Below are 12,034 nucleotides of genomic sequence, written 5' to 3'. Positions count from 1 at the left end.
GATGAGTTGCTGCCACTAAAGCTGCAACAGTCTCGCGCGTAAATCAAACCGACTGTGATGGCTGATCGATGTACCTAATGCCAATCAATTATGCATTTTCTACGGTTCCGGTCGCGGATTATTCATAAGGCACACGGTTCGCTCGCATCAACACCATTCCGCGTTGCAATGAATATGTAATTTCACTTCACTCTACACAGCGCCCGGCTGATCAATGTCGACTGCCACATGGTGAAAGCCTTCTCCTTCCCTGACTGATGTTAATTTCGTTTCATCGGAGGCGTCGTTTGAATGGTCGCTCTTTGGGCATGCGGCGGTGGAGCTATGGGACTTGGGTCGTACCTGAACCTGCTGCTGCGCGATCGTTGATAGAAGCGTGCATCGGCTGGAAAGCGTGTATCGGGATCCAGACTTGTTTGTAGTTGACATTGCCGCCGGCTTTGTGCAGTGTCGAGCATCCCGGTATCCTTGAAACATACCACGGAACATGAAAGCCCGTGTAGTTGGCGCTCGTGGAAGGGCGGCGGTACGATCATTACCTACGGCCAGTCACTGTACAGCTGTCATCCGCAACGGTTTTTAGCTATCTTTCTAATGGCGTTTCATTTGTTTCTGCTTCTTTTCGCAGGTAAGCACAGAGTGTTCCGCACTGCAGTGGAGATTCGTACGTTCCACTGGAACCAGTGGACGATTGAGAGTAAGTAAATAAATCACACACTCTGACCTCGCCGACGTGTTCTCCAGACTCCCGTGTATGTGCGCGTGTGTATTTACAGTCAAAACGAAAGTTTTGTGTGCGAAAGAGCCTTTTCCGGGAGAAATCTATGTGGATCTTGTGACAGAGTGGGCAATGTGTACACAGTCAAGTGCAGCTCTTTTACAAAGATAAACGTCAAATTGGCTTAAACTTGCACCGAATATCATGCCAAGCAGGTGATTGCATAGTGGGAATCGGTGTATAGGCAAGCTGTACGAAATGAACGGTGAAAGTAATGAAATGATTGGCTTTTGTTGTGTTTAAGGGTTGCAATTATGGGCTGCGTGCATTGTTGCAAATAGCAATTATTTTATGCGCAACAGCATATCAATTCGACGATACGGTGCGTGGTAGCTGGTGAAACCGATCGTAGATCGGAACCCATCGGTGCGTTTGTTTGTGGGTTGTGTTTTTATTTGCATTCTTATGCATGTCTGTTGTTTCAATGCACGCCCCCTCCCCCCCTCAACGCACCATTGGCAATCGATTATGCGATCGATTTTCGTTTTCAAAAATGTTATTTAGTGTGTCTTGCTTTTAGAGAGAAGATTAAATCAATCTTCTATGTACACGATGCTGAAAATCAGTCACTATTTCTGAAGCCACAAAGAGCTCTGATAGGCTTGGGTTGAAAATGGTTGTTGCGTGAATTATAAGAAAGTAACAAGATCACAATAATTTTTATTTCAAAATCGTTCAATTTTCAAGAAGTGCGCACAGCAGCTCCTCTATTGTCATGCAATCCTAAATTTAATTAAAAATATTTCTCTAAAATTAGCGAACCATTCACCATTAACAACAACCGCTCGAGCTCTGCAACAACCGTTAGAGCCCCCCATATCGTTAGCAAAGCGCCAGAAATTCGTAAAATACAGCCCAAACACCATTTCCAAACGGCACCACTGCTGTACGCACCGTACTTTTGCAACCTCTACGCGCAGGTGAACCAATAGAACTCATTGGAACGAACCAGTTGTGGTCCACCACCACTCATCTAGTACGGCCAGTTTTAAAGGCTCCGCTCGAAACGCCCGCACGAAACGTGCTGACTGCGAAAGCCACAATTTCATTTCTTTCTAATTAGATTACGCTAGCGCAATTGGCTGAGGATCGCAAATTCACCAGGCCCGCCAACGCTGGTTGCCCATTCCTCCACCACCACCTCTGCCGAGCATGGCGCTGGATAGGCACGCGAGAGTGGGAGTAACTTGGAGCGATTTGATTTTTTGTCTGCATGTTGGTCTGCCTTTGTGCCATTTCGGCTATGCTACAATGTTTGGCTCGGGCTCATCCACCCGAAACCAGGTTAACAGCGCAGGTTTCGGCTAGCAGGTGTCGCTGGTTCGCTGGTCCGGGCCGCCGGGCGTCGTGTTGCAGCAGCTAATTCGATTTGCAAAGCTATCAGACGCTTCGATCGCGGTTTTCTGTTCGGCACCGTGCGGAGCTTGATCTTGATGGCCCAGAACCCCACACGGAGGAGTCGGTGACAGAGCGATTAAATAATGCTGACCAATTTTTGGTGCCTTTCCCTCGCACGCGGGAGCATGGGAGCGAACGAAAAGGGTCGCTTGACTTGCGGACGATCCGTAGCGAAGCGGGTGATGCGCAAGATTAGCCCCGCGGCACGTGTGAGATGGGTATAATGATGAGCATGGGGTTGAGCGTGTGGTTGCACAATTAACCTACCTATGCCAGCGTGCGGGTACGAAGGATGAAGCTTCACACGGTAGTTACGCGCGGCCCGAAGGTTTGGCGGTGCGCAGATGGAGCCCATCTTGGGTTGCTTTGGATGATCGTCGGCGGGTGCGTTGGGCCAAGGCGTACCGCAGGAGGCAGAAGCTGGCAAACGAAATGACGTCTCGTTGCACGTATTCACATCAGCTCGGTGTAATTGAATAATGTTCGGCGGCGTTTTAATTGCCCCCCTCTTGTAAGCTGTGCCGACGAGCGTGAGAGAGAAAGAGAGGGCTCACCATATTGAGGCTAAATTAGTTAATCGTCCATGCGTAAGGTTATTCGATCGATTTTAAATATTTCTTACTGCAACAAACCATTAACAAGCCCGCTTTCGGCACCATCGGCAATGCGATCGCACCGATCGATGTGTTTATTAATTGTACATAATGGTGACCTGCACAAACGAGGCGCCAAACGAGGAGGAGAAAACTGACACCCAAGTCTGCCGAGAGGTTCGTAGGTTCGAATCACACAATGTCACTTAGCCCAGCACAGCAGTAGCACTGGCAGCCTAATATGGTGCCCCCTTTCACCGATTGCATCATTTGTGTTGGCTAGCCAGTGGATTCCATCGCTCAAAAAAAAAGCAAGTGGAGAAAAAATAACATGAAAAATGCATCGGAACATTTGTATCGCCGATCATCACGCTATGGTTTATGGCTGTTTGGCTCTGCAGGAGGGGCCCCGCCCTGTGCCACCTGCAGCGCGGAGAAGGGCTACCGTCCGACGGGCGGGAACTAATTAATTTTCGTCTACCGGTCTGTCGGTTTCGGGGCAAGGGAAGGATTGTCATCACAAATTACGACAGATAGCCAGACGCCGGAATTTTCCTGTACATACGCATGCGTGTGTGTTTATGTATGTGTGTGTGTGCGCGAGTGTAAATTCATATTCATTCAACTCGTTTTAAAGTTGTTTCATCAAACGGGCGGCCTTCGAAGCTGCCCTAAGGGAGTGGATACGATTTCAACTGCTGCTAAACTGATCGATCAGTTTTCATTAAACCCGATACCCGATTGGGGTGAGCCGGCGAAGGAGGGCCGGGATTCCGGCGGCTCGTTACGTTTTCGTCCGGGTCGACGGGCGTGCGATTTGAAACTGTTTCGTATAAATTATGTCCAACGGGTGGCATTAAGTAAGCGCGTGAGATTTGAAGCGTTTGTGTGTTGCACCGTCAGCGGCCTTGCGTTATGCTGCAACCGGTTCCACCGCCCGGTTGCAGCTCGACTCTCTCGCTTCCTTCCGGTGCATGGGGTGCTGACAAATTTGACAGTCTTTAGCATTTCTCAACCCGAGTGTCCACCCCCACTCTCCATCCGCTCCTAATGCATCTTGGCTCGATGCTCTAATTTAAGCAAGTGCACGATCACACCCGGTTTTCCCATCGCACCGGCGGTGCTATCTTTGTAAATTTAATTAATAAAAACTCCACTCGAACGCCCGGTGGAGGAGTAGGATTGTAAATGTTATGCCTACGATCTACCGGCCGGGATCCACAGGCCAGCACGGAGCTTTCCATTTCGGTGCTAGTGGCAGGTAGGTAAATTGCTCGCGACTATCGGGACGAGAGATAGTAATCAACGAATTTTACATTTATTGCTATTTAATTGCAATCGAAAGCGCTGGCCAGTGTGGCTAATAGTGCCCGGGGACGACGGCAGCAGCTACTTTCCTGTGCGATCATGTACTTTAGAGACACCCGTGTACGGCCAGCGCGTTTGGCCAGTTGCCTAGATGAAAGTACTTGATTGCGTTCGGCTGGCGCGTTGGTGCGTCGTGATGAGTGATGGCGATGAGCGGTTTAGTATATTCATTTGCCCATTTGCGTTGCTCGTAACGTGGGCTGTTGCTGGGCTGTTGTGGATTTGCATTTGTTAGTTAGCCGATAAAGTCAAACGATCGCTTTGGAGCGCTGGATGCGTTGATTTGGCGCAGCTCGATTTGGCTAATTGACCAATTGATGAGTGGAGGCTTTGCTGGCCAACCGACGTGAGAGATGTAAAAATCTCCCACCTCTCCCCCCTCCTCCCTCACACCATCGTTTGGACTGAGCTAAACGGTTTGATTCTCATTGACCTGAATCGGAGAAGCAATCTTGACGAATTTGACACGATCAAGCGTTCGGAGCCGGGGTCTAAACATTATTCAAATACAGCATCATTTACCACTAGAACGTTGCTGAAGAGCCTCATTATGGTGGTGAAAACGCAACTATTGGGAAACAATGTGAGCTTTCAAAAATGAATGCTTTTGACATTGGGTAAAGCGGCGAGCATTAGGTTTTAATTGCAACGTTTGGTGTCAATTAACGTTTACAATGTTTGGTGTGCTTATATCCCTCAAGTATAGATGAATAAGATGATAAAATATATATTTTTTGAAAATCTCATAACTAAAGCTAGCCATAATTGAAGATTTTTACATCAAATTGGCATTAATTGAATGGAGTTTTTGAACACCTTCAACAAAACACCATTTATCAAACACATATTCCCCTTTTACTCCTCTATTATGCCACAGAACTGGCAGCGGAAAAGGCAAAAGTAATTTAGCCACCTAGCCACGCATGCACACTCTTTGCCCTTTCAAACAGCAGTGTGCAAAAGCATGGAATTTACCTTTTTTTTTTGCAAACATCAAACCACCGTCAAATTATGTCATCCCGAACCGTTGCTACCGCCGCAAGTGTGTGTTAGAAAGTCGTCCGTTTCGGAACAAGCTGGGCCTGGCGAAGCAACGCAATCAATCGGGGACACACGCACGCGCAGTGGGTGGGTAATTGTACGCGTGCAGGCTTGAAATGTCCCACAAACGAGGCAACCCCCCTTTCTCCACCCTTTCATAAAAATTATCTTCCCAAAACAATAGCGTACTGAGCGCGGGTGAACGAACGCTCGCTCGGTAACTTTTGGCGCACTCTGCGTCGTTTGACAAGATGCCAGTGTTCCGCTCAAGGTTGCTTTGCTCCTCCCGGGGAAGATGAGCTGCTTGACACATTAATTGGCAACCACACCTGGTGGTGCAGATTTGCGGATGGTAAAAAAATTGACATCATTCATCGCCTGTCAACAGCGTGAAAGGTTAGCGTTTGTTAGGAGCGAACAGCAACGGGGGTACTCCTGTCTCTCGAGAAGGAAGCACAATGGCGAAAGTTGGATGATGTAAAGTACCGGCTGGGTTTTCGTTTTGAGCCATTCGGTCATCGAATGGCGTTGTTTATATGTTGTCCCTTACCAGACCCGCGATATTCGGACATTGAGGCTAATCCCCGTGTCGTTATGGCTTGCCCGTGCAATCGTGTTTTACGCGCACCCGTCAAACGCATGGGTGTCAATGTTTGACGGTTGATAGGAGGGAACCCCGGGACTTTGCATAATTAAAAACAAAAGTGCATCCGGACAAGGTGTGTCTGCTCACCGGCACGCGGTCTTTAGTGGACTTCGTCGCGCTGGAAAAGAAAACGAAGATAAACATTAACAAAATCAACGAAACCATAAAAACGACAAATAATCAGCTTGTTTGCCGAAATCACCGAAAGTGTGACAAAGCGCGTACTTCCGCTCGAGATGGGGGAGAGGGTCGCGGTGCGTAGTACGCTCGGAAGTAGCACCTCCAAGCAAGCAGGCGAGTGTCCGAAACTGGCAATTTATAGTAATCATGCTTCATCGATTACTGGCGCTTCAAATTGGCCGTTTAGCTGAGCACGACAGACGACTAATCGAAAGACACGAAACGGCTCGCAGACGTACCCGCGGACCGGCAAATTATAACGATTGCCTGTGATCATTCGATAATGGACTGTGTGCCGTATGAAAAGAAGAAAAATGAAACGATCGGGACAGTCTTCAATCTGGAGAAATTCCAGTGGCTTGAAGGCGCATGAGGCTGTCTCGTTTGTGGTGTGGCGGTATGAGAAGCAAGGCAAAATCGGACCCACCCCGTTATCGCCCGTTGGAATACCGGCCCTGGTCGGCCACTGAGCCTGATCGGTGTCTTAATCGTTCGACTGTTAGATAATGTGGCTGCTGCTGTACTATCACGTGCGCGCGCGCAAGTAAAACCGTTGCATAAAGCGTTTTAATACGAAATTATAGTGACAAAGAGAACGTAAATTACGGCCGCAGTTTTTTGGCCAGCAACTACGCCAAAAATAACAGTGCAACACTCTCAAACACGCTCTAGAAAGCGATTGAGACACGAATCGATTCGGGTGGCCATATTAATTATGTGCTGCGGACGTTCTTAAATCACCAAGCTGGTTCGGGGGGAGAGAGATTCGGGCGCGTAAAATATGTTCGCCCATTTACTCAACAGATCATTTTATTGCCTTTTGCCGGTTAGTCTCCTCACGGTTTTTTTGAGTTTTAGTTTTACCCGGCGCGCACACCCGGGCTAAAAGCAAATCGCGAAAACCGTGATCGCGTCCCATTTATCGAAACGTGATCGATCTTTCGTTTCCCGGCTCGAGAGACGAGATTCGTTGCAATTTTGCAGTTCCGCTCAGTTCCTAGGGGGTGTAAGAGGGGTATCGTGTACACGTCTCCTGGTGTACCGTGTGCTTAGATCGCGTTTTGTTTCTGTTTTCCTTCTCGTCCGCCCAGCCAACCAGCGGGCCCAACCGTGTTAGTGTTGTAAATTTGCGCGATCCGAGTTCCCTTGGTCAGCCGTCCATTTCCGCTTTCAATTTTTGCGTGACGCTGGGGCACGCAGAGGCAAACGCTCTCAAAAACTCGTTGCTCTCTTTCCCTTTCCGCGGCTGTGTGTCGCTTAGTGTCGACCAAGCGTCTCGTCATGGTTCGAATGGTTCGGGTTTTGCCGTGGCTTTCGGACACGACGAATCCCATCGACCATCGACCGCAATTTCCTGCTGTGCGTGCCAGCGGCGGGCCAGTGACGGATCGAATTTGATCCACCGGAGCTAAAGCTGACCACCGATCATCCGGCCGGTAGAATAAGCCGACCAGTGGCTGCTCCAGAAGATGATGCTTTCGGTAAAAGCGGTGCTGTTGCGTAACGGCAATATTCCCGCCCTGCTTCCCACTCCCACCGACCGGCTCGGTTGCGTCAATGTGCCCACATGGAGGGCTGGCGAGGGATTTGGGCTTGCGTGTCAATTTGAGGGGGGAGGGGGAGAGGGCTGTATGTGACCTGTGCCTTATAAATCTGGCCTTTTCGGATGGTGTAATTGTGCGCGGTACAAGATCTTTACAGGGCGAGGGTGGGGGTGAGTGAGCTAAAAGGTAAAAAGAAAATTCCGCCAGCAAGGTGAAAGTAAAGACGATCATGCGCTTAAGCGAAGGGTAAAGTGGTCGGCTTTGGGGCAGGTCGATCGAATCGATTTCGTTTGTTTTGCTAACCGACCGGTCCTTGAATGTCTTCTTGGCCGAGAGTAGGGTGAGCAAACTGGTTGAATATGAGTTTTTGGTAGTTGAAACTGAAGTGAAAAAATAGAAGCTGAAAATACAAATACAGTAGCACGACAATTCAACATCGAATAAATAAACACTTCTTTCCAGAGTTGTGGAGAGGTTTCATTTCGACACAGCTTTATGTGGACAACGTTGATGCAAGAGTTACCTTGAACGTTATTGAAATGATTTTAATAATGGTTTAGATGCTGCAGGCTTTTTATCCATCATCCAATGCAGTACAAAACATTCAAGATGTACTGTAGATGCATTAAAAGGCAAATGTTTTCATAAAGCGATCAAGTCTATGTCAGTTGCTGACAGTATAGAGTCCAACATTGTTTCCCAAACCTTATTCAACTATCAATCAGTCTGGTTGTTGGCTGAACTGTCGGTAAAAACACACACTCAGTCGCAGTAGGGCTCGTTCTTGTTCAGGTCATTGAGATGTAAACTTTAGAAGTGATCGATTTAATTGTCTAGACATCGAACTCGTGCTATAATTACACTGCTTACCACAGAGATACAAGATTGAAATGAGTGTAAATGTCAGCATACCAGATGTAAGGCAGCACACCATACGCGTAGGTAGTCCCGAGCAATGGCGTGAGATCTACAGCAAAACGGGGCATTATACCACGTTCCAAACCGTACCACAACACCGCAAAGCACGTGATCAAAAACACATTTGGAAATCCTTACTCGCGCACTTCACACTTCATCATAAGACATGTTTGCAATTTTCTTCGCTTTCTGCATCGCCACGGCAGATACGGTTTCTTGTCACCCAGCGGTTCCTCCTAATGGCGAACAATTACGGAATACCGCACATCTTCACCGGCACTGTGCACGGTGTACTGCGGCGGCAGCATGCGGCACGGATTTATTTCACCTGTACGTGGCTTGCAAACAGTTACCATCGAAAAGTACCATCGATTTGAATCGAAAGCCACACACACACACACACACACACACACACACACACACACCGGTCGAGGATTGTTTTCACTTTCATTCGACCACGATCTGAGCACACAGTGCGCGGTGGTAGGTCGAGTACTGCCGGGTTCGTCGCTTGCCATTTCGTACAACGCTTCACAGCGGAAGAAAGTGATTTATGGCCAATGAGGGCCAGCCGTTCAGACAAGCTTGCCTATGCACGATTACGATAAGGCTGGCTTAGTACGCCATGTGCGGCACTAAGCATTATTATCGTTGTCTTGAGCTTCCAAAACGGGGATGATTGAGTGTGGCGTTAGGATAGGAAAGATTGCAATTATTGCACGGTCGGTTTTCCTTCTTCTTTGTATGCTAGCTCTTCATTCCATATCAACAAGAGAACCCGGCAAAAGAGAAAGAGAGTGACAGGAGCTGTAACAGTTTTATCTCACCGTGCAGTTTAAGGATTTGTTGCGTAAGCTTCCTTTGCAGTACGATATTGGGTGAGTAGCGCATTTCACCAGGTTCGCTGTGCCGATATCGATCGGTTTGATCGAGAGACAGTCCAACACACATACACACACACATCAATGCCTCTGTTGCTTGATTTGGTGTAGCACTGACCGGGTCGCCGGGTTAATGGGATGGAAAGTCTCGAGCGGCATTCAGTTTTACAGCGAGCTAACAAGCTTGTTGGGAAGACACTCATGCTGCTGGCAGTAAAGTCTCTTGAGATTTGCAACCCTTCACGTGATGCGAAGTGTTTTGCGGCGTAGATCGACGGCATCGATAGGCGATGGCAAATTATTGCATATGGTCAGCACCCGGGAACTGGACGCGTTCCACTGCGCCGTCTCGTTGCGATGACTTTGAGCGCTTTATGCTATCAAACAAATCTCCCAAAAACGAACGGCGATGGCATTATCCCCGAAGTTGATTGCGAACAGTTTGTCTTCTGACAGCATGGGCTTGACACAGCCTGTTGAATAATCGAAGTTTGATGATTTTCCTTTCACACTCGTCCGCCCTTCCGTTCTCATTTTGGCGGGGCAGCATCGCGATGCGATCAGAAAAAAAAAATGCTTCTCATGTGGGAAATAAATCATGTTTCCGTTTTACTTTAATGGATCGCGGTCCGTGTCTCTTGCCGCCACCGCCGCCGCCGCCGCCTAATTTATGCAAAAGAAATTGCAAACTGCCCACACAACTTTCACTCTCGCGGACGACCCTCCGGGACCTGCTCAGAAGCCCTCGAACGCGGTGCCCATTTTCCTTTCAACGGTCGGTAAAAATCGTACCGACTGGCGCTCCCCTTTTTCCCCCGCTCGGCACTTGGCACAACATTACGGTGGGGATTGTGGGCACGGCCTGCTCGAGGTCGGCGACGGGTGTTCGCGATGGTTCTGCTTATGGTCATGCAATATTTTATCTACTTGCTCCCGCGGCTCAATATAGATCACCCCCGGGACGCTTCCGCCGAGGAGACAGTGCAGCCGTGCCGGGAGATTGCGTGGAAATGGAGATTAAGGTGACCATTCATCGCTTCCCAACCCATTGCATGTGCATTGCAACGCAATCGACATCATTACGGTGCGTTACATAAAGGCGCTTAGACGCACTGCGTGGAGTTCCCGATGCGTGGGCTGTGCAAGGAGGTGTAGGTGCCGAGATGGACACCCGCACAACCCACGCAGCATAAATGTGTAGCTCTTCGGCAGCATTAAGCACTCTCTATGCTCGTTTGATGTGAGCATTTTGAGTGGAGGACGCGAGAAGACAAAAAATGCTCGCTGAAGCCTTCCGCACTCTTTGCCTGCGGCCTTCCATCGACGTTATTTTTGCTGGAAAGAATCATTCCAAAAAAGAAAACCGGTTCATCTGGTGCCGTGCCATTGTGTAAGGTGACCCATGAAGAAAGTACCCCAAGCCGTACTTCACACGGCGGCCGGCGGTATCGTCCTCGCACTCTCGTACTGTGCAGCATAAACGTGTAATCGTGATCGCTTTACTCGCAGCCGCATCGCAGACGCAGTTCGTAGGGCGGCCGGTGAGCGGTACAAGATCGTTGCGGCCACTCCTGGGGCGATTAAAAGTTCAATGTCTTTCTTTTGAGCTGTTGGAGCTGCACGGCCCAACCGTAGCGAGTCGGATAAATGCGGTTTATTTTCGGCCGACCCGAGCAAAGGCAGCAGCCCGAAGACTGTGCAGCTCGTTTTGGTTGATGCGTGGATCCGAGCTAGATCATCTTGCCGCCGAGCTTTGAAGACTTTTGGAGCCGTAAAGTAATGTCGTTTTGTTTTCCTTTTTTTCCTGTCCACTTGCAGATGCGAAAATTGCGTGAGACAGAACCATGTAGCGGAACTATCAGCAAAAGCAACAGCAATAACAGCATCCAATCCGTCACCGACGATTACGAACAGCTGGACACGAAGGAATCTCTGGAGCTGACTATTGTCACCGCGACAACCACGACGACCGCCGTCCCGGCAGCGGAAGAAGCGTCGACACACGACGGCAGCTGCCGAACGACGCGGAACACAGATGAAACACAGGCTAATAATCTAGACCTAGCGATAGAAACGACGACGTGCGGCAACGATGAGGTTGAACGGCCGACGCTGGTAAGGATCCGTTGATGCTGCTTCGATCTGTTGCCAAAACGCAGGGATTAACATGAGTTTTGTTTGTATTTTGTGTTGTTTTTCCAAACCCCAACAACCTAGCCGCACGAATTATGTAAACGAACCAAGGAAGCTCACAGCAACGAAAGTAGTGGTGCCAGTAGCGTAGTACTAGAGTCTAAGATCACGCCGCCCTATCTTGCGACGGGAGCAATAAACACATCAGCACAGCAATCGATCGTCTCAGTCGAGTGCCAGCAGGCGTCTCTCGGTTCCGATACGGACTCGGCCCTCTCCTCGATGAGTCCGCAGCCGAACAGCTTCACCGGCGACTCGCCGGACGACGATCCGTGGAACGTCCAGCGGTCGGTGATAGCTCGCGACGATGGTAAGCTGGCGCGGATCAAGCTGGAGCTGGATGAGATGCAGCAGCGGTACGATATCCTCAACCGGGACTACACGCTTGCCAAGGAACAGATCGACCAGCTGGAGCAGGAGCTGGTGAAGGTGAGGCAGTGCAGAGTGCGAAACTCGCAAACTGCTGACAGAAACTAACTCCACGCTGCTTCTTC

At 49.2% G+C, this 12,034-nt stretch overlaps 1 protein-coding gene across 5 annotated transcripts in view; it reads left to right on the top strand.

Moving 5' to 3' along the window:
• LOC120898362 (protein lava lamp) overlaps positions 1-12,034 on the top strand; it is an 85,883-nt gene that overhangs the window by 60,436 nt on the left and 13,413 nt on the right. For 3 of the 5 annotated variants that reach the window (XR_005738650.1, XR_005738649.1, XM_040304127.1), the window contains exons 8-10: positions 629-697; positions 11,166-11,462; positions 11,565-11,969. Coding sequence is in view for 1 of the 5 variants with exons in the window: in XM_040304127.1 (XP_040160061.1) it covers positions 629-697; positions 11,166-11,462; positions 11,565-11,969 (771 nt within the window). In the remaining 4 variants the exon portion in view is untranslated. The remainder of the gene's footprint in view (positions 1-628; positions 698-11,165; positions 11,463-11,564; positions 11,970-12,034) is intronic. The other 2 variants (XR_005738652.1, XR_005738651.1) reach the window with 1 other exon arrangement.

This window comes from Anopheles arabiensis, chromosome 2 (genome assembly GCF_016920715.1).
Source record: "Anopheles arabiensis isolate DONGOLA chromosome 2, AaraD3, whole genome shotgun sequence".
Taxonomy (NCBI): domain Eukaryota; kingdom Metazoa; phylum Arthropoda; class Insecta; order Diptera; family Culicidae; genus Anopheles; species Anopheles arabiensis.
The sequence above is the reverse complement of the archived record's forward strand: the minus strand, read 5'-3'. Positions and strand labels throughout refer to the sequence as shown.